This window comes from Candoia aspera, chromosome 8, assembly GCF_035149785.1.
Source record: "Candoia aspera isolate rCanAsp1 chromosome 8, rCanAsp1.hap2, whole genome shotgun sequence".
NCBI classification, from domain to species: domain Eukaryota; kingdom Metazoa; phylum Chordata; class Lepidosauria; order Squamata; family Boidae; genus Candoia; species Candoia aspera.
The window spans coordinates 58,604,602-58,628,407 of NC_086160.1; the positions used below are offsets into that span (position 1 = coordinate 58,604,602).

At 38.6% G+C, this 23,806-nt stretch overlaps 1 protein-coding gene across 1 annotated transcript; it reads left to right on the plus strand.

Moving 5' to 3' along the window:
- Positions 1 to 6,251: 6,251 nt before the first annotated feature.
- Positions 6,252 to 17,579, plus strand: LOC134502228 (alcohol dehydrogenase 1B-like). The gene is made up of 9 exons (XM_063310449.1): positions 6,252 to 6,389; positions 7,028 to 7,129; positions 9,573 to 9,711; positions 10,193 to 10,280; positions 10,441 to 10,660; positions 11,158 to 11,421; positions 12,831 to 12,966; positions 14,925 to 15,063; positions 17,290 to 17,579. The coding sequence occupies exons 1-9, from the start codon at positions 6,372 to 6,374 to the stop codon at positions 17,312 to 17,314; spliced, it is 1,131 nt and encodes a 376-aa protein (XP_063166519.1). The 5' UTR covers positions 6,252 to 6,371; the 3' UTR covers positions 17,315 to 17,579.
- The last annotated feature ends 6,227 nt before the right edge of the window (positions 17,580 to 23,806 follow it).

A 23,806-nucleotide genomic window follows, 5' to 3' on the forward strand; every position in this document is an offset into this window, starting at 1 on the left:
TCCAGTGTAACTGAGTTAATATACAGTAAAACAATATTATAGTAAATTTATAAGTTGCCTTTAGGCTGCTTAGAATGACCACAGAGGGATGGATGAGGCATCAGTCAGAATTATTAGCTAGAACAGTTCTCTGAAGTACATTTCTAATGGTTTCACTATTAAATACTCAAAATCTAATAAATGACAAAATAGCAAAAAACAAAAAACCAACTGCACTTGTAGGCTGTCAATTTTGAAAATTCCACTGCTATTTGTTGTGAGTCTTCTGGATATGTACCAACATAAATTTGTTAGGGTCAAATGGAATTAACTGCTTTATTAACTGGCACGTATTGCAGTTCACAAGAGATGGATGGATGGATCTTCATGGTAAAAATAACAAATTTCTAAAATCCATATAGGCACAAAGAGAACCAGACATGTACATTTACAGTATGTATGTACTGATGGCCTATTATATGCTGTAAATGCTCTACAAAAAAGCTGTTTTTAAAAATTTCCTAAATGAAATCAGGGAGGGAGCCAATCTAATCTTCATTGGAAGGCTGTCTGGAGAGCTAATGCTGCTCCTGAAAAGTAGTACCTCCTACCCTTGGCCCCTTTTACTTCCTGGAAATGGGAGACTATTAACTTTTTCTCCTCAAATGGCCTTACTGGTTGGGCTGATTCCTGTTAAAGTATGCAGTCCTGGAGCTGGCTAAATGCCAAGCCATAAACAGCATTGTAAGTCAAAACCAGTACTTTAAATTGCACCCAGAAGATTTTAGGAAGTCAAGGCACTGCTCAAAGTACAGGTGTTGCTCCCAGCAGCAACTGCCATTTAGCACACAGATCACTGCATTATGGACCAACTATAACTTTCCTGTGATCTTCCAAGGCACCCCCATTGTAGCAGTAGTCCATATCGCAATAGTCCAACCAGGCAGTAGCAAGAGCATGAGTAACTGTTGTTAGGTTCTCCTGCAGTAGGAAGCAGGGTGAGTTAAAAGTTCCCATCAATGGAAAACATACTATCCACAAACTACAGAGCCACAGAGCTTCAAAAACTGCTTTCTTCCTGTTTCAAATAAATCAGTGCAAAGCCAGAAAAGATCAGTCTTCTTGGCAGGACTTGGCAAACGAAAATGAAGCCCTCTCATTTTGTAAGTAATATTGAATGGGAATGGAAAAGAATATGTGCAACAGATTGACAAAGAACTGAGAGGGCTTCAGTTTTGTTTGCCAAGTGCTGAAGGTCTGGCAAGATCCCATGCAATATTTCAACATAATTTGGATTTCACAATAATTTAGATAAAGGAGCAAATAATAAATACCGTATGTAATATAGCCTTCTGAAAGCATTGTGCAAGATGTTCTTCTATAAATCTACTTATATAATAGCACTTTTTTTTTTTAATTGTGTGTTTTCAATATTGCTATCAGTCCTTAAAAGCAGACTTCCACCCAGCCACTGGTTTCATCCCCTTATAATGTTCAGAATTCCCCATGAATCAACCTGCACTCCCTTCAGCTGACTAAGGGTGGACCAGAAAACTGGTTCTAGACTGCAACTTGCCCATTCTTGACATTATCTCACTACGTTTGATTTTGCAGCAAGAATACAAACCTGATCATTGTGAGGGGGCAGCTTTGGTCACTGGTGCTTTAGTCACTTACTACCTGCAGATAGGGCAGAAACCCCTAGAAGATAGGGTGAGGCAGGAATTCTCACCCATGTGAAACTAGCCTTTACTTAGTTCAACTGCAGAAGAGAAGCTGAACTGACTTGAAGCCATGGAGCAGAGTCCCAGCTCCAATTCTGGGTTAGCATAAATTAGGTCTGCAGAGGGGATATCCATTATGATTTTCTTAAAAGAAGCATTTATAGCCAGACTTTCAATTAGTACAGCTTTCCCAAAATGGCCATGCTGTGTGGGAATCTAGGGAGATGCTTTGCCAGTAGCTCTTGAAATGACCATGTTGAGCACAATCAGAATTATGATTTTCATTCAGTTCTAGCTATGCTCACCTGAGTATGTTCTTAGGAACTCCTTCACGCTTCCTCTCCCAACACATCCTATTTCCTTTCTTAATTCTTTCCCTTTTAGTAATACTAAGTATAGGTTTCACCACATTAGCAAGAAATCATTTTGAAGATTGGTTCTCATAAGTCACAGAAGCTTCTTGGTTGCCTATTAAAAAAGAACTTTGATGAGAAAGCAGTTTCAAGCTGTTGCACATATTCCTTTCCATACCCATTCAACATGCAAGGCAAGACTTTAGTTGGCTTCATCTTCGTTTTAAAGAAGTGGCATTCACATTGACTGTGAATCACTTCCAAAAAGCATATTATTATCAAAGTTTTTCTGAACAGACTCTCCTTACTTGCCGAACAGTGATGGCATATGCATAATAATATACCAACCTCACATGGAATTGGATAGACCATTCATAAGTAACCTACTAGCAATGCCAGCTGGCCTGGCTTAATCATCAATTTTATTGTAAGGTCAATGTATTATAGAATGTGGTCAAAGGCCTTGGGTTAATAATGTTTGCCTACCTTCCAGAAATGTTGAAATATTATCAGAATGACACAATATTTCACAAGGCAGCCTCTTCAACTTCTTAGCCATTATTTCTGAATGGGCTCTCTGTGGAGGTTCCAAAATAGCTGGAAGAAATATGAAGGATGGGAATACAGCTTCTTTCCATCTATGCCTTCTATTTAAATCAGAGTGAAAACGAAAGAGTTTAATTTAAGGAGAGCAGGTTATGTAGAAGGTTTTGTATAAAGATCTAATTGCAGTCCAATCTCACATAGTGCCAGAAATAATTCATATTCCCTGATATGTCCATTTGAAAAGAAAATGGGCAGCTCTAAGGAATGTAACATGTTATTTTATATAAAGTCAAATTTAACTGAAGCTTGAGAAGCCAAGGAAGCTGTAGACCTGGCAATATTATAGTACAGTGAAAGACAAGATATTCATGCACATTCCTTGATAGTCAAAAAGAAGTTTCAAGAGTAAGTTATTTTTCATCAAGTTAAATAAGAACTAGTAGGTAAAATGCAGGCAAATTACTGTACCCGCCACTAATTCAGAACTGCAAATTACTTTTTAAAAATTAGAGCAGGAATAGGTAAATGGTCGGCTGGTTGGTTGGGTCCCATCATTTCTCACCACTGCCCATGCTTTCTAGAGCAGATAAATTGTTTGGCAGCATCTGGAGGGTCAGACGTTATCTGTTTCTGCTGTAGATTAAATATTTTAATAAGAGGCTAAATTTGGAATCTTAGCTCTCAATAAAAAAAATCAAGCAAGTTTGAATGGTAAGGATTTTATTAATGTTCAGTGGCATGCATGGAGCATATGACAAGGCTGCTTGCTCAATTTCAGACACACAGAGCAACCCCATTGCAACCATTAATCTGCAAACCATTCCCAGTGTATTGTATTCTCCATCTGTTTTGCCTCTTCTTTGTCTACAACAGCTGCCAATCAAATGACTATAGGCTGTCAAGTAGAATATAACAAGAACACTGAGGCCTATGAACTAATGTCTGTAAGGTAAAGAATTTCTTAAAAGCTACAGAAGAGCTATGAAATAAAAAGCAGCTGGACAAGTCTCAGAGATTGCTAAATTGAAGAAGACTTTTCAGGCCAGGAAATGGCCAAAGCTCTGGTCTCTGAACAAAATTACCATACCCCGAGAGATTTTCTCTGCTGTATAAGAGAATGGGTGTATCAGTAGGAAACATTACTAATAAATAATAATCTAAGTAATAACATTGAGTTATACTAAATGTTGGTGTTGGTCTCAAACTTCGATTGCTCAATATCCCAAATCCCAGTGATTCTGTAATGCAGGACTGGTTATTCGGGTCTGTATGGGGAGGTAATGTATAGTGATCTTTGGTGACATAAACAGCCAGGAGTCCAGTGAGAATGCAGCAGTATACAAATTTAGAAAAATGACTCATAAAGACACTCATAGACACTCATAAATACATAAATCAAAAATCAAAAAAGGCACTCAATGGCACTCAAAGGCACTCATCATAAAGACACAAGAAATCATAAAGACCCCAAAAATCATAAAGACACATAATGTAGTGCTTTAATTGTGTTCAGTACCATGCTATGTGCAACAGTTTGGACAGAGAACTGCAGGGTAGGGGATGGGGACTTGATCCACAGAACATATACTGTATAACTATGTGTAGGAAAGAGGCAGACTGTGGAACAGGAAAAACTTGAAAGCTTGGTGGGTGAGAAAAAGCACCCTGTTCTGGACACAACTGGAACCTTCTCGGGAAAAATACTGCTATGTTCATGTGAATCATTGGCATTCAGATTTTAGAGGGATGGAGAATGAATAATCTTTTATCCCACTTACTTCAACCAAACATGTTCCTAGAGTGGCTTGCATCATATTGTATCAACATACAATACAGCAATCAGCATGTAATAGCTTGTTTCATCCCACCAACAACCATCTTCTCAGTTCTCAGAGACCCTTTCATCTTGTTGGATTCAGAAATCATACCGTCCCTGTTGCAGCACCAGTCCAGTACAACAGCATCTCTCCAGAGATCCAGATGGCCCCAACCCTCCTAGCCTTTGTAAGGCACTAAAGACCTGGATGCTTCCCTAGGCATTTGGGCCAGGGGGTTAAGCAAGCTGTACTGGTTGCCTGCTTTTATTGCTGTTCTTACTGTAAGCTGGAATTGATCTTTGTGACCTCAGATCTTTGTTACTTGGATTGTTTGGTCTAATTATTGTTGGTTTTAATTCTTGTATGCTGTCCAGCCATTGCTATGAGATGGGAAGCCATATCAATTGTTTCAATAAATAAACCAATAAATAAATATACTGGAGTCTCATGACATACTGAACCATACATTAAACACAAGGGCTGGGTTCGCAGTAGCAATATGAACAACGTACTAAGGGTTCTTCCCTCTCCGTCTCATTCTCCCAGGAAATCTTTTGCTGTTTATGAATACTGGAGAATAAAGGAGCTAAAGTTTTAGTCTGTTTTTTTTTAAATGTTTCTGCCACTTTCACTAGATGAGTCAACATGCAAAAGGGCCCTTCTCAGCAAGGGCCTTTTTAAGGTAAAAATATAGTGGAAGTTAGAGATGATTTTCTAATAGCGTGCCTCAAATCGTTGAGGCTTAAAAGTAGGGGCCAAGGTTTTAAACTGGGGCCAGAAAACCATAAAAGCTAGTGGAATCATGATGGCCAGTCTCCTTTCCTTTATCATATGACGAACATTGCATTTTATGGTCTTTTTACAGTTCCCACTTTTACAGCAATCATATAAACCATTTGGATATGATTGACTAATGTGTTGTATATTGGATACAAACTTTGCTTTTAAGCACCTCTTTACAATTCCTACCTTTTATCCTGTCATTTCAGAGCAAAGGTTCAAAGGTATAACTTTTGGTCTCCACAGGAGCCAACCGGATACCCATTGAAACTCACAAGGGCAATTGTACCCTCCAGTCTGCACCTGGAATTTGGAGGAAAATGGAAGTATTGACAGTAACCTTCTGCTCTGAAAAATAACAAGGTAGAGTCAAAATTCTCTTTGTAGATGCATAAACCGTAAATACTGCTTTCAAGCCTTCCAATTTGTGGCCATCACTAGTTTGGGGTCATTCCAGAGCTTCATTATGCACAGCATGAAGTGGTATTTACTTTGGTTTGTCTTGATACTCCTGTGATTTCATTTCATCAAATGACTCTGAGTTCTATTATTATGAAGGAGGGAAGTGTTTTTTTTGCTTCCTATGCTCTCCCCACACCATGCATAATTTTATACACCTCAATAATCAATAATCACTATTTCTTCTAATCTGAAAAGCTCCATTGTCATAACATATTCTCAAAGTGAAGTTGCTACAGCTCTTCAATCAGAATCTTTTACAGTTCTACCACCTTTTTTTTTAAAGTCAAGAACCAAAAAGTATACCATATTTCATCTGTAATCTCACTAGATTGGCAGATTGCTTTCTATTCTTTTCCTTGAGATTGTCAACATAAATCCTGCCTTCTTCACAGCTGCCAGTGTTAGTTAATGTTCCTTGGACTTATGCAATACAACTCCCTGATGCACTGCTTATCCACTTAACAACACCTTCACTAAAGCTGAAAATCCCTGATGATCTATGAACTTATCCCTAATTGTTTGATGTTACGAAACAACTTGATGAAACTAGTCAAAGTAGGGGAGTGACTAAGTTTGTCTGGGTGGGGCTGGGAAAGTACAGTTAGCTAAAAGGCAAGTAAATTTTTTGCAACCCCTATTGTGAAGGCAAACCGTTGTCCACCTAGCAGAATAGCCTAGAAGAGGTAAAGTCGGTTACAAAATCAAGGACTATGAGCACTGCAGGGAAAGTAAGTAGACTATTTCTTTTAATGTTGATGATTCCTGAGATATACAACAGCACAGGGTTGTTTGCATTGTGGTTGGCAAATAAAGAATTGCCTGAGACTGATCCAAAAGTTTTCCTGTGATCCCAACTCACCCTGGCACCTTTTTTGTCAGTAGCACTCTGATAAACTATTTGTGCATGTAAAACAATCCATAATTCCAAAACTCATTAGGTCCATATCACAAACTGAAGGTGGGATTGGAGGTGGGGTTCTGGTCAAGACACATGAATCTCGCTTGCTCATTTATTTTTGGTGCACTTGGGCACAATCTTTTGGTTTCTGGATTTTCTTTTCAGAGTAAATCAAGCCCATTCCTTTTAAACAAGAAATGTTTCAATGGCTTGGCCAACACATGCAGCAGGAAAGAAGTGGAGGAGCTCCAAAACATTAGCATGGATTATTCTGTGCCACATCTGATTGTAGGGAAGGGGGTTGTTAGAGAGGGAACTTGGCTGGTCAAAACCAGGCACAACAGTCAGCAAGGAAGGAAGATACATTGGATGCCAGAAGAGTAGGCCTTCCTGTAAATGCCGGATGGATGAATCAATGAATGAGTATCTTCTTTTGGACTAAACCATCTCTCACATCCATTCTCTTAGGTAATCAAATGCAAAGCAGCAGTAATCTGGGAACCTAAGGAACCATTTAGCATTGTGGAAATAGAAGTGGCTCCACCAAAAGCACATGAAGTTCGCATCAAGGTGAAAGGGATAAACCAAAACCTGGATCAGTGGAAATGGTTTTTATTTATGCACAGTCATCCCAAAGGGAGTATGTGGTGCTCTACCACCTGCAATGCTTTCTTCATTCGGGAGAGGGGGCTGGGGGGGGCGGGCTGGGAAGCAAAGTGGGACAGATAGAGTCCCTTAAGAATTGCCTTGGAAACACAATACTTCAGGAACTCTACATGGGTATCAAAGCCCACACAGAACACTGGACACTGTCTGGTAGAGAGACTAACATCTTGTGAAAGTCCAAGTCCAAACAGAAAGCTTTTCCAATTTCCCTAAAATACAATCAGGCATGACCAAAAGAGATGATACACTTTGATTATTTAAAGAACAAATCTTGTGCTCTTCAAAGTAACTTTAAATTCCATGCATCATTTGAATCTTCCAATAAAATTCTGCTCATTTTTAGATCACATTCAGTGCAACCAAATCTAGGATCCAATATGTGTGTATACATGACAAATGTCCAGATTCATACTCCACAGTCCTTGACTTTTGGGGCAAAGCTTTCGCAAGATTTTTTGACATACTGTATCTGCACCACAGACTTAATGATTCCACTATAATTCCCTCTTTCTGCAGACTTGGAATTTGGGGTGGTGATCCAGCGATATCTAGGAAATTTTTTTCAGAACCTTACTAAACAATCATTCTTGGGAATAAGGAAGCCCTGGCAATGAATAGATCTGGTTTCAGGTTTGAGGAAGTCCTGGGCAAGCAGTTGTCAACTTGGCCCCACTCACTGAGGCCACAGCATATGAGGACACAACACTAGTAAGATGTGGCCTCACAGCCTGTTTACAAGGTAGAGGAAGCCCAAACACCCTTGCCCATCTACCAACAAATCTACATCCAGTTGGGAAGATCATGGTGCCATAAAATTTTTATCATCCTGCCTCAAATTTCCTTTGAGAATACCTATTCCTTAATGAATGTCACACCCAATATAATCAAAGGACCAAATCAAATAAATTTCATAATCTTTTCTAAGAGGTTTAACAATATGGATAGAAGATTCCATGCCTTCTAGAGTGCAATTTCTCCTAGCAGCTTCCCCAAAGTGAAGTGGAAACTACTACAATTTTGAAACACGTTATACTCAATAATGCAGGAAAAATGCAGTGGAAATCGATTTTAAATGGGAAAAAAAGCATCAGGAGGATGGATTAAAATTTGCATCCAGTGTTTTATGAATGAGGCTGTGGTCCCACTGATGCAATATACAATAATGCCCATGGAGATCTGCCGTTAAATTATTGTAATATACTATAGAATCATAGAATTGAGACAGGCCATTATGGAACTCAAATCCAATCCCTGGATCAGGGAAAAAATCCGAATTAAAATGTGCCTGACAAATGGTCTAGCCTCTGTTAGGACACATCAAGTGGAGGGGGCTTGTCATCTCTCTCAGTATTAGTTCTACTAACAAACTGCTGTTTTTTCCTGACATTCAATCAGAATCTGCCTTCTTATAACTTAAATTCATTATTTTGTGACCTGCATTCTGCAGTGATAGAGAACAGGTCTTGTCTTTTGTGTAATATCTTTTCAGTTCTTTGAAAAGTGCTATTATAAGTCCCCCTAGGTCTCCTCCTCTCAAAGTTAAACATTTCTAGTTCCCTTAACTTCTCTTCATAGGATTTCGTTTCTAATTCCTTGACTATCCACACTGATCCATTCTGATTAGGAAGCACTGATGAGCAGTATGATTCTTAAGCCAGCTATGTATTTATTTGTCATGTCACCTGGTATCTCCTCAACTAGCTTATTAGTGGACTTTCTTGAAGGCAGAACTCTTAGTTGATAATGCAGTAACTGGAATATGAACTGATGCCAATTACTGAGAAAATATTTTGTCCTTATTCAAAGATTCAACTTGCTGCTAATGCAGTTCAGGGTGCTAGGATATTTGCAAATAGCTTGGACCTCAGGCACTTCATAAGTAATGACTTCTATAACATCTGCCTGGCCCTATAGGGTAGACACCTACTGATGTCCTCTTCCAGGTGTCTCTGTTGTGTGAGTTTATATATATGTGACAGGATATTTACGGTGAAATATCCTTGGAAATTTGTCACCAAGGAGCCTCACCTAGGCTGATCATCATTTTTCAGTGCTAGGCAAATATGCCGAGTAAGGATATTTCTTTAAAAAAATTATTCCACTTTTAAAAACGAATGAGGTTTTAGAAGTGATTCTTGTAATATTTAAATACTTTAAATACTTGCTTTTTAACTTTTTAATTGGATTTTAATTTTGACTGCATTTTTCTATTGGAGTGTTCCTGATTTTAATCATTGTATTTATAGCTGTGCCTGAAAATTGAGGTTCAAGGATAGTACAAGAAATCACATAATGTAATGTTAAGCCTAAAATAATCTACTCCAGTCATATTCTACCTTTATTCTAGATTTTGGCTTCTGGAATTTGTCGTTCAGATGACCATGTTGTAAGTGGCGCATTAATGTCAAAGTTCCCTATTATTCTTGGTCATGAAGCAGTTGGTGTTGTTGAGAGTGTTGGGGAAGGTGTTACCAGTATGAAACCAGGTATGGAAATCCAGAGACATCAGTGCAAAACTTTTCTCAGTAAAGATAAAATCAATGGGGTAACCAACCACCAGAAAATAAAAATGACGTAGGTTTTTTTGATTTCAGAACGTCAGGAGTTTGCGCTACTGGAATTCTGAATAAAAACACTAGAAGTTGGTTAGTTGGTGGTAGAGAGACTCCACTATAGAATAACTACTCTACATTAAACCACAAGCATTATTGTTCTTTCCAGAACTAACTAGAAAGAACATTTGCTATTAATTCAATTCCTATGAGAAGCTACTAAATATTAACCCCATGTCTATCACATGTTCATAATTTGCGTTGTTTAAATACAAGAATTTTAAAATCCAAATGTAGCAATTTTAAATTAGAAGTGAATCGACTATTTTGCTCGTAAAATCCTGCCAACAATTGTGGTATTAAGCTATCTGGAAGCTTTCAGGCCCATTGATAATGAACTTTTTCTCATTCTCAGGAGACAAAGTCATTCCACTTTTTATCCCACAATGTGGCAAATGCAGCACTTGTCTGCATCCTACAGGCAACCTATGCAAGAAGCATGAGTGAGTTTCTGTTCTTACTTGTGGCACTACTATAATCTTTCTTGTCCTGCATGAGAACCATTATCAATAACCACCCAGAGTCCCCTGAAGGGAGGAGATGGGCGGGGACAAATTGGATAAATAAATAAATAACCCCAATCTCCCCTTCCATATTTTTAAGCCTTCACTCAGGGACTGGATTAATGGAAGATGGCACCAGTAGATTCACATACAAAGGAAAAACAGTGTACAATTTTGTCAGTACCAGCACTTTCACAGAATACACTGTGGTACATGAGGATTCGGTTGCCAAAATTGATGCTGCAGCTCCTCTTGAAAAAGTGTGTCTTATTGGCTGTGGATTTTCTACTGGTTATGGTACTGCCATAAATGCTGCAAAGGTAAGCATCACCTGCAGCAGGTTCTGATATCTCCATGTTCTAACACTTGTCACTCATGAAACTATGGTGCCGTAGTTCTGCTCATAATTGCTTGATTTCAATTTATATCCATAATTGAATTAGACATTTTTGGAAAATAAAAATGTTGGTGGCTACAGACCAGTGTTTGGTTTAAAGGTGTACTCACCTGACAGGATTTTAAAAAGGACAAAGATAAGTTGAAAGGCAGTAGAGATCGTTTTGGGGATATTAGAGGCATTGATGGAAACAATTTCTCCAGTAAGCCTCGTGGAAATAGATATTTGTGACTGGTCATATGTCCTATAGCAGCCATTCTATGAATGTACAATTCTCTCCATGGTATCCCTTTTGTGATAACGCCCATGAGGTGCTCTCAAAATTCCAAGTATGTCTTTGGACCCAAAGAGCTTCATTAACCCTGCACTAGAATTAACACATAACCCTAATGCTCTATTTTTATTTTTATGCTAACAAAGGTGCAGCCTGGTTCTACCTGTGCTGTCTTTGGCCTCGGAGGAGTTGGTCTCTCAGTAGTCATGGGCTGTAAAGCAGCTGGAGCTTCCCGAATCATTGGAGTTGATATCAACAAGGATAAATTCCCCAAGGCTAAAGATATTGGTGCCACAGAGTGTATCAACCCCCTGGATTTCAAGAAACCAATCAACGAAGTACTCTTTGACTTGACTGGGGGTGAAGGAGTTGAGTATTCCTTTGAAGTGGTTGGGCGCCCTGAAACCATGGTATGTGCATGAAGGTAGTACCGCAGTGGGGTAACTAAGAGGGGTGTGGGGAAAGAACCTATTTTTACTAAAAGCCAAACTTTCTTTGGGCCTTATTCCATTGCAGCAAGGACTGTAGGCAGGGTTCCTCAACTCTGGCAACTCAGAGCTGTGCGGACTTCAACTCCCAGAATTCCCTAGCCAACTTTGCTTTGCTGGCTGGGGAATTCTGGGAGTTGAAGTCCGCACAGCTTAGAGTTGCCAAGGTTGAGGAACCCTGCTGTAGGGTATTAAAGAACAAAATTCACCAGGGGTTTAATCTGGGGACTCCAGAAATAGGGCCTGGTTATTCTATTTTTATGTCAACAGGGATGGTTGATGGTTGCAGGGAAAGGAAACAGCTTGCTTTTTTTCTTCTGCATCCCATTACAGATGGCCACAGCATGTACTGCAGCCTTCAATTTGGCAAAGGGGTCATGTGATTAGGAGAGCCAGTTTGGTGTAATGGTTAAGACACCAGGCGAGAAATCAGGAGACCGGGAGTTCTAGTCCCGCCTTAGGCACAAAGCCAGCTGGGTGACCTTGGGCCAGTCCCTCTCTCTCAGCCCTAGGAAGGAGGCAATGGCAAACCACTTCTGAAAATCTTGCCATGAAACTGCAGGGGTTGTCCAGTCAGTCACAAGGAATCAAGACTAACTCAAAGGTGCGCGCGCACACACACACACAACTAGACAAACCTGTAGGATCCCATCTTGTGTTATACAAAGCTTGTATTTGTTCTTTAGAGACTTTGTCTGATTCAGCATTTAGCAAAAGGGTTGACAGGGTTGTGTTCAAAGTACCATGTCATCTGCAAATATCATACATGGCACCCTCTGAACCCAGCAGTGTTTTTTAATTTTTTTTTTTTAATCTTGTGAGATCACCAAAATTTTGCAAGATTTTAATGATGTCATGAGATTTTAGCCTTTTGGGGGTAAGATTACTGCTGGCACTTTTTATGCTCTAGGGCAAAATAAAGTAAGTAAAGATAGTATGAGGTCTTAGAACGATTCTAAGGGAATAGATCCATTTCATGGAAATGACCAAAAATTTTCTTGTTCCATCCATTAGTCAAGAGAGGAGGAGTGGATGTAAGTCAAATTAACTCAAAGAAGTTCACAAAAGGGAAGTTTCACATCCCTGCTGTAGCCACCTGCCCCCACACCCAACATTTTAAAGAGGATGGAAAACTTTCCTTCCGTGGATTACTTTATAGTAACCTATCAGAGGGTGGTGTTGCCACAACAGACCATTTGGGGAGATGTTATTATTGATACATTTGGAACAATATAATCCTAAGAGAAAGATCAATGAAAGAAGAATTCTGGTGGGTGTGGCAGATGTTGTCTTTGGCTTGATTCAAATATATGACTTTGGATTGACTTCAGCTGGCCGCCTTGACTTCCTGTCATATAAACTATGGAAAGTGCTTCATGGTGGGAGTGCCTCCTACGGAGTCTAGTATTACCTTTTCTCCAGCACTTCTCTTCTCAGGCCGCACTTGGAAAGGAACTCTGTTTGGAGGTAGGGCCCTGCTACAAACTGTATATTATTTGGCTACTAAAATATTCTCTCTCTCTCTTGTACCCTACACTATGGGAAGCTCAATATTATCAGTATAATATGACCATTGTAGTAGATAGGTGATGGGGATAAAGAGCAACTTAGCTTACAAGCTGCCAATGATCTCAACACCTGTGCAGCTGAAATCCTGAATATCATCTTTCCCCAATCACTTACTCTTTGGTTTCTATCATCCCCAAGTGGTATTGTCTATGGTCACATTTGGAGTAATGATAGTTGTATTTCAACATAGCTGGAGAGCACCAGATGAGAAAGATGCTCACCCATACGTTGCATCTAACATTCTGTCATCAATGCATTGAATCTAGATGTTGCAATTTGTTCTGAACCTTTTGTTTGCAGTCACTGGAATCTTGATTGACCCCTATTGCTTAAAAGTAATGATATGGGTTCATATCATTTGGAGGCAAAAGACACACAAAAACTGTAAAATAGATTTAACATGCTTTAAGAAATACATGCAATTATTAAACTCTCCCCTCACCCCAAAATAAATCTGGAGGGAACAAATGAAAATTCCATCTATGTCAACCTATATTACACATCCCATCCATTATGCATTACTGATCCATCACAGCAATCTTCACCCCATCCCCAAATGTTAGATGTATCATCTTGCCACCAAAAGTTTCCCTGTTCTTTATTTGATCTTCTGTCACTGAATCATAAAATCAGATGTAGTTCTGCTATTACCACAAGCCCAATTGCTCCTCAAGAAATGTTAGAGGACAGCAGTTGTCATTTCTCTTACACTGTTGCACCCCTGGAGGACACCCAACAAGCAGAAGACTGCTGCTCCCCCTGAAACTGGTTATTAATAAGGACCATCAAAATCCAAACGTAACAGCAAATTCTGAAAATGATTAAGTTCAAGTAAAACAGGATTCTGAAACTTTACCAGAATTTCAGTATGTCTTGATATGAATTGGAATATCTGACTGCTTCAATGGGTGTTTTTTAAAACTTAAAAGCAGTGGTAGCAGGGAGAAGAACATATTACATCAAGTGGAGGAGTTGCTGGAAGAAATGTTTAAACATTTCACAGGAGAGTTTTTCTGATTTTCTAAAGTTGCTATCTTTCAAGATATTATTGCTGCAGGGAGAAAAAAGTTAATCTTGTTTTGTCTTTTTAAAAAACTTCCTAAGATAACACTAGTTGCAGAGGGAGCAGGTGCTGAGTCTGGGAAAACAGCCCAATTGCTTCTCTTATAGGTTTAATTTCTTTTTCAATGTTCAGAGCTCCAGTGATTCATCTCCTGCATTGTATAAATGCAAATTGTACTGAGAGGCAGAGAGAAATCCATAACAGAATTAGAGTTGTCGAACTCTTTATGCAGCCACATTGTTGGTCTGCTGGTACTAGTATTTACTTATTTATATCAGCCTTTCCCAATTTTATATCCTCCAGATGTGCTAGACTTGAATTCCAACATTTCTCAGACAATGTGGCCTTTAAAGTCCAACACTTATGGAGAGCACCAGTTTAAAGAAGGTTGATTTATAATGATGGTCCAGTAATCTTTACAAAGGACAGGTCTCCTAATTCCTCAGTGCATGGAAACAAATCTTGAAGCAAAGGCTTCAGAATGGGCTGCACTCTTTCTCCTTGCCCTCTGAGGGCCAGGATTTCAAGGATAGGACATAGATGGGACCACAGAAATTTGAACAGGGAGTCCAGAGATTTTCCAATGCAGAAAAAAAAGTCTGTAATTTATATAGTAAATTCATCAATTGACAGTAAACTCCTCAACTCTGGCAACAGCGGATCATCTGATATCCTATGACTTCCAGTCCAATCTTATTAAGACTCACTGCCTCAAGAAAAGTTGTAGAGCTTTTTTTTAATGGCCTTGTAAAATTAATGCAATATATTTAACTATGTACTTTCTTACTTTCAGAATGGAAAAGTAAAGATGCTGTTCCTAAGCTGGTTTCAGATTTAATGAAGAAAAGATTTACTTTAGATCCATTAATTACTCACACTTTACCTTTTGATAAAATCAATGAAGGCTTTGATTTGCTTCACTCAGGAAAAAGGTAAAACTTTCTTTTTTAAAAAACAAATTTTGTTCTCCCAGCTTAAAATGAACAAGTATGGTCCAAAGGATAATGAACTGCATTAAGAGTGCTTACATTACATAATTAAAAGTCAAAATCCATAATGAGGAACTACTTCTATTTTGCCAACAGAAGCTTTGCAAAATAGCTACATGCCTTGAGTTTCAGGCAAGGTGACTAAACCCTAGAAAGAAGAAAACTGTGGGTCTGGGAGTAAAATGTATCACTATTCCTAAACAAGAAAGAGCCAGTTTGGTGCAGTGGTTAAGGCACCAGGCTAGAAACTGGGAGACTGGGAGTTCTAGTCCCACCTTAGACACGAAGTCAGCTGGCTGACCTTGGGCCAGTCACTCTTTCTAAGACCTAGGAAGTAGGCAATGGCAAACCACTTCCAAAATCTTGCCAAGGGACTTGTCCAGGCAGTTGCCAGGGGTCAAGATTGACTCAAAGGCACCAAAAATAATCATAATCATAAGCTATGTCTACAGCAGACTATATACTTACATGGACTGAAGACATCACCAGTTCGGCAATAATATGTTAGATGCACCAGTAAAAATAAAGTCACCTTCAACTTTTAGAGCATCTAAGACCAATTAGGTAGTCCTACTTGCTGAGTTAGGTTGCACCAAGCATTTTTCCAATTGTTTGCTGGGAATTAAAAACCAGAAAATGATGGTTGGACTTCCATTGATCTCCTGAAGGTTTCCTAAACATTGAAGTTGCAAGGTAGGACGGGGTATATCTTTTGCAATGCTAACAGAGTTCTCTCAGTGTTGTTATCAATCCTACCCTATTTCCAGAAATCTTGAGGAGACATGGACAAACAGCAGTTATATAAGCCAGAACAGACATCTGCAATGTACTCAGAATCTATTTTTTGTTGTTGTTGAAGGGGAATAACTCAGCTCTTTCATCTATGAAACATGAATTTATCCAAAAGCCTTAGAGAAATAAAACAGCCCAGCAGCAACATCTGCTTTCTAATTTAGAATGTTGCATGATTTACAGAGAGAGACAAAGTGGAAAATAGCATACAAATTGGGGTGGGGGAGGATTAAAAGCTAGTTAAAAAGTCTGGGGGGAAAATACATGGAAATAAAATTTATTTATTTATTTATTTTCTATCCCGCCTTTATTATTTTTATAAATAACTCAAGGCAGCGAACATGCCTGGTTTCCTTTTTTGTTCCTTTTGAAATTATGTACACTATTCAGTTATGTTCCACTGCTATGGCTGGAATAGCAATGGAATGCATGCAACACAAATTTTACTTGCATTGTTTAACTGGATGCTCACCCAGGCTTGAATAAAGTGCCTCCCTACATCAAACGGGGAGTTAGAAATCTAAAAATACCAGTTTACTCCTCACTTCATCTTCAGTACTAATAGAATTTGGAGACGATACTACTAACTTTGCTTTCTTGTGCAGATGGGATGCATGTAAAAATGGGGGGGTCATGTGGTTGTCACTGCATCTTGAATTTTTAACCCTTTTCCAGACACCCCCATTCTTGCAGAAACTAGATTAAAGCTAAAGTTTTCAAATACTTTGGCCATTTTATACTGAAAATGTTAATTCTGTTGCAGCTATTGCCATTTTTAATTGTATTTGTACTGTATATTTTAATATATAAGCTATTCTGAGAATTTTGGCTAAAGATGGCAAATCAATGAATAATGTGTATTTCTGTTTATCACTAATGAACAAAGGCAGCAATAAGGTAGTAATCAACTGAAATCAACGCTGATACTTATCTTAAAAATTTAAAAATCTCACAGAAAAGACTGATGCTTCTGCATATTTGTGTGACCATTTGCACCCCAAAATTATTTGTCCCTTATACTTTCTATTAGGAGGCTGCAGTTGTTTTTAGGGTTGTCTTTTATGCTCTGCAAAAAAGGGAGGAGCAGAGAGCCTCATTCAAAAAAGAGGATAAAGATTTACATATGTTGTTAATTCTTCCACAGAAATAATGGCATGTTGGAAAAGTTTAATTTTGGCAGAATTAGTCCATTTTCCCCTGTTCTTTTTCTCCCTCCCTTCAGCCTGCCTTGTAAAATTCTTCCAGTATTAATCTATTGCTAAAAATAGTTGTGAACAGGTTTTTATCACTGGGCTTATTTAAAGTCTGAATACAACACCTTGAATTTGCTAAGAAAAGAATTCACATTTAAATATAAACTGTTTTCTGATGTTTCAGTATCCGCTGCGTCCTGTTGTTTTAAAGTCTTTGGTTCTGAAGAAAAATAGAAAACCATCACCTTTGTCTGCTGAATTCCACAGGATCAATACATTATGCAGGATATATACTTCAATAAGTAAATCAACAGAAAACAGAATTTATTTCTTTTCTTTCTGTCTCTTTCTTTTCTCCCCAATAAAACATGGTTCATGTGTTATTATTACTGCTGTATTTACGCAAATGGAACTCTGAAATTAAGGCAGTCTCACACAAAAACAAAGTTTAAACAAAATAAAGTTATAAACATGCTTAACATTCTTGTGCTTTGTACACCTTCCCTATTTTGTCAGCTGTCTCTCTCTGAAACAAATCCTTGAGATTTTTTTTCCTTGTGCAAATGAGTACATGTTACTACTTGTAGATGTGTGTTCATCTTGCCTGTGTATATGTGCACCAGTCAGAGGCTGCACTCTGAAACAAGGGGTGGGCCAGGAAAAAGAATTAAGATCAATTCAATTAATAACTATTGATTTAAATTATTTGCCCCTAAAATAAGACAGGTGATTATAAAATTAATTGAGAGCCAGTTTGGTCTAGTGGCTAAGGCAACAGGCTAGAAACCAGGAGACTGTGAGTTCTAGTCCCACCTTAGGCATGAAAGCCGGCTGTGTGACTTTGGGTCAGTTACTCTCTCTCAGCTCACAGTGTCAGGCTCAGGTGACAAGCTGGCTTGTCAATTCCTGTTGCAACCAACAGATCAACATTCAGTTGATCTTAAAAAGTGGACCCTGCACCTGTGGGGAAAATGCTAGAAAGAAAAAAATACATAAAATTAATTGTGTGCATATGTGCTCAAAACCTTTTCTCTCACAAATTATTTTCACAACATAGGCAAATAGAAAAGTGCAAGGCCAGCAAGGATAAACTCTAACTCTGTAGCAATCCATAGGGTTCAGTGGCTCTTATTGCTAGGCAAATAGATCTAGGCTGCTGCTTTGTTGGAGTTGAAGCTGTAACTCAGCTTATTCCACCTGAACTGGGGTAAAAACTAAGGGCGAGATTATTGGGGTATTAAGCTGTATTTTTCATTCTGTTTGCAAAGATGAAATAAGCTCAGAGACATGTTTCTGTTGGGCTTCAAGCCCAAGGAGCCCCACGCACATTTACTCTTTGTTAAGTCTCATAGGTCCCACTTACATATGCTCAGGGCTCCTAGTTATAGGAGTCTGATAACTCCTCTCATTTCCCTCCTGTCCCTGCCATTTATAGATAAATATGTGGGGGGAAATACTCATCTTTTTGGGGGGGGGGAGTTAAATGCAATAAATAAGCAAACAAATAAATATACCAATAGCTAGATAATATATACAATATCAGTAATGATCCGCAACAAGTTTAACTATTACCAGTCTAGAGACATAGATTTATTTTAACACTAGTTCTGTGCTTTTAATTTTTTTCACTTTTTGAGTGGCAGGATGGAATTTGTTTTTACAAATTCAAGGTGGAAAATGATACACAGCTTTTTATTTGATAGAAATATTAATTGCTTGTGGCAGGTTCTTTTATAATATATAACATTGTTATAGAATTAGAATATTCTTTCAAGTATAAGGAAATGTTATCTAATTCTCCCAAATCATTCTGTATCTGGATGCACAACAGGGGTGTTTTTAAAAACCACAATCAAAATCTGATCCCTTTTTTGTATGCATTGAAATGTTTTCAAAAGCGGGGGGGGATGAGGCTTCAATTGCAGAGTTATATCTGCCATATTGACTTTTTTGATCCCCTACCATGGAACTTCAGATGCAGAATCTTCTCCACCACTGCAGACCAAAGCATGCAGAGAAAGTCATGAGTGAATCAGAGCTTTCCTTCCAGCTGACCAGTAAGAAAAGGCAAGAATGCCATTCAGCCAGTGCCCTGTCCCAAACTATTACAAGTCCTGGGGGGAAAAAAATATCCCATTCCCCATTCAAAAAAGGACATAAATTGTTACTTCCCCTGACACATCTCACATTTCCATTGAAAACTGCAGAAACAGTTGCTTTAAAAGACACTCAGCACCCTGCCATGGGGGCTCTTGCCAATTTCACCCCAGTTCTCTTTGTCTGGGCTACAGCTCTGTGCAAGTTACAAGAGCCGAATTTCATTATTTTTAAATGTTAGATATTTTTAGATTTATAATACTTTTATATTTATATAAAAGTACATTTTTATATCATACTTAAATGAACCTGTTATCTTAGTGTGGACCTGCAACCTTGTCTTTCCATACCGATATTATCTCTGCTCAACACTGGGCTGAGATATTAACATTACTTATAGGTACATATTTTGGCACCTGATATAAGTCTGGTTGAGGTACTGGAATTGGATAATCTTTATTGCATGTTGTTTAATGGAAAACAAGTAAGTTTTGTTGAAGGCTGATGTGTTCCATTTATGCTTCTGTGGCTTTCCTACTTTTCCTGTAGCAAAGAAAAAAGTGAGAATTCTGGGTAATGTCAACAGTAGGCTTTTCAGCTCAGGTGGAAAGGACATAAACCTGTACAAAATTCTTACTTTGATAAACAAGTACTGAGAAATGCATCATATTCTCAGCTGATCATGAAGACACAAATATTGGAACATTGCTGAAGAAAGTCAATCCCAAGATAAACTAAGCAGTAGGTGTCCTCTCTGAAGTATCAAAACTGAAAAAGTGAGGATGGACAGAGCATCAAAACCAAGAGACTTTGAAGGCAATGAGGGCTTTGTGGATTTTAAAACTGCTGTGTTTCCACTTGTCTGGCAGAGGAGATTTACCAACTATTTCCCCACACCTGCTCTACCCTCTCAGCTGGATGCCCAGTTCTTCTTTTCCTACCTCATTTATTGCTTTTTCTATCTTTCCAGACAAGGCTCCAGAGTGACAGCTATAGAGCCAATGTAATTCACTTGATAGTAAGAGGGTAGTGTAACCACATATTCTTGCTGTTAAAGCATCATAACCCATTCCTCTACCATTTTTTTTATTGCTTAGCTCTCAGATTCATGACCAAATGGATCAGAAATTATGTTTAGAATGTTTGTGACAACTAACCCTTAGCTCATGGTGCCAAAAGACAGGCCTTCCAATTCCACAAAATATATCCTTTCGGGCATCTTTTAAGTTCTAGTATTTTATTTTATTCTTTATTTATTTCTCAAATTTTTGCTACTGCCCATCCCCCCTGCCCAAGGACTCTGAGTGGTTTACAATAAGTTAATCAATTAAACATTAAAAACAGTAATCATAAATAATGCATAAAATATAATACAATACAATAGAAAAATAGAAAATAAAAATCCAGATGGCTATAAAAGATTGTAAATATGAGGGGAGCACTCTAAGGTGCCAGCCATCCCCAGGAATGACTACCACCCTCCCCACCCCAGTCACGGTGGCAGAGCCAGGTCTTCAGGGACTTCTGGAGGGTCAGGATGGATGGGGCTTGCCTGACTTCCAGCGGCAGGATGTTCCAAAGGACAGGAGCCACTGCAGAGAAGACCTGTCTCCTGGACCCTGCCAAACAGAATTCTTTTACCAATGGGGTCCATAACATGCCCTCTCTGCATGAACGGGTGGGGCGGGTTAATGTCATGGGGATGAGTCAGTCCCTCAGGTAGCCTGGCCCCATGCCATGTAGGGATTTAAAGGTGATAACCAACACCTTGAATTGGACCCAGAAGCAAACTGGTACCCAGTGCAAACTGGTATTGGCTGAACTTACACCAGAAAAGACAAAAGTAGCTTGGAAGCACAGTAATTTCTATAAAATAATAGCATATAATCATTTCTGCATGGCATGGTTTCAAGCTGCTCCCAAATGTACAACTAGAATAATTATAGTGAAACCTGGATTTAAATGACCCTCATATAGTGGACCTCAGATTCAGTGGGCCAAATGTTCACTAGGACAGTCCCACAAAATAATGAACAAATCTTGCATATGAAGTGATTCAGATGAAGTAGTTAAGTTTACCTTAATTTTTCAACACCAGCAGCAATTTGATGTTGTTATGCAAATGGAGTAAATTGCTACAATGATGGGACTTCATATTTTTACAGGCATTCATGAGCAATGGCATATCCTGCCTTCAATGGTCCACTAAATGATGTTTCACTATATTGGCATTATTGTATTTCCTCTCATGTGGTGCCAGACCTTTGTAACTCAATTCATGCCAGGATGAAAAGACAAGTTTGGAAGAAGAGCCAGTGTTTGTTATTCATTTACAGTTAGACTGGTAATTCATTTAATCTTGAAAGATCACCAGGAGTGTTAGCTGGAACATAGCTTTGTCCTTCCCCTTTAAGAAAGAAGGATGGGTGAAGAGCTCAAGAGAGCTGCTTTAAGAGTGTCTTTATCACTTAAGAGTGCCAAAGAGTAGGAGCCAAAACCTTGTGGAAGAGACTTCACTTGATAGGCCAGTTTAATAGAACAGAATAGGCCAGAAGTTCCCCATCACTGAATTAGAAGAATTTGGGGCACCATTAGGCTAATAATTTCAAGCATCCCCATATAATGATACTGTAAAATAAGACAGTGTTCTTTCAGACACTGAAAGAATCAAAGAGAAATCTGGACCTATCAATCAAAGTAAATTGGCAGAGACCCCAGAAGGCTCTGAAACTCTAACTCTGAGGAACCAAACAAGTACAGGAAGGTTCCCTTCTAGTAGGCTTCTAAAAAGATAAAGGGGCTGGCTCCATTTGCTTTTACTTTTTGTCTTCTCTGGGACTGGCTGAAACCCAGGTCAGAGAAGGCATCCTAACCCATAATGATCTAGGTTAGATATCAGGGAATTATACAACAAGCTGGGAACTAGTGAAAGCTAGATTCAGATTAGAATTTTATTTAATGGATCATGATCTCAGTTGTGGGGCTTCTGTGTATTGGAGAGAAGAGGTTCATGACTGAAGCAGTAGCAGCTAAAATCATCTTAGTTTTCTTTTCCTTTACCATTTTCTGTCTTTTTAATTCCTTCTACTTTTTTGAACCTTGATATCATAATAAAGACTTGAATTCTTAATGAATCAGTAACACTCATTCTAAGGAAGGCCTTTAGTACATGTTTTCCCAAATTCAGTGGCAAGGGGAGGATTGCCACCTGTTTATTTCTTAGTACACAATGGCAGAGAGGGATTTGTCTAGGAAAAAGTGACTGGTGACAACTTTACTGAAGTTAACTGCTGTGGGAAAAGTACAGTAGGGTTGTGTCCTAACAAGCAGGAACCATGCCAAGACGAGGAATAGGTCTCTAGTGTTTTATTACTGCTACATTAGACAGAAAATCCTAACAAACTGAAGAAGCGTGAGAAAACCCATACAGATAAACCCCAAAAGTCAAGGTGGGTCTGTTCTGTGTCTCTTTGAATGACAGCTCAAATTCTCGCTACTACACATGCGTTTTCCTCCCTGGATAGGGGCCCCCTCCTGCTCACCATCAGTGCTCATGACAGGCTGGATGGAAAATTTGGACCCCTCCCACCAACCCACCCACCTCCCAGATGCAGCAGGGCCTACCAGTATCTACCTATCAGAATCTATACAGAATCTACAGAGATTCTGGACCTAGCAGAATCTACACAGAATCTACCACATTCTGCATGTGCACATGCAGTACATCCCTTTCCAGTAATGGGTAAGCCTACTCTTCTGAACTCATTCAATCTTCTTTTGAAGCCATGTAAATAGAATTACTCTAACTTCTGGTAGTAAACATTCAAAGAAACAGTTTCATTTACCAGGAATAGTCTTTATGCAGTTGCATTTTTAAGCAAATACCAAGCCTCGCTATCTATGAATTTGGAATAAGCCTTCTTTTATAATAATATTTGCTCTTTGTAAAAAAATTAATGTTTTTGTCAACGAACTGTCATACTTGTTTACTTGTGTTGAGTATTTAGCTGCAATCACCTATATTAACTAGAAAATTGTAATACTGACTCATAGAACAGATATTATAATTCAAACATTTCTTTTCAGAATATAAACAATTTTCTTTGGGCAATCAAACCAGACCAAATAGAAAACAAACTTGAAAAACATAGATGTTTCAGGCAAAACTTCTCAATTACTTCACCAATAACAATTTGTGACCAAAAAAAAAAAAAGTCACTGGAAGTCCCTAATAAGTACCCACATAATTTCCCATATGGATGAGTTCCCTCTCTAGTATATAACATAACCACAGGAATATGTGGGATGGATGACCACATTCTGGCAGGTTCTTTCCCCAAAGTAGAGTATCCTGTAATTCCAGGCCATGAAGGAGCCGAAATTGTAGAGCACATTGGGCCAGCAGTGACGTGTGAATCCAGGTACAGAGAAGATCCCCTCTGGCTTTTTTCACATGTATTTTAATATCTTCAAAATGCAATGTGAATCCAGTGTAATTAGACAATACGCCATTATACTGAGCCTGCATTATACAGGACTGAGTTCACATAATACACAATGCCACTGTTTTATTTTGGTTTTGTAACTGTCATATAAAGAGAGCC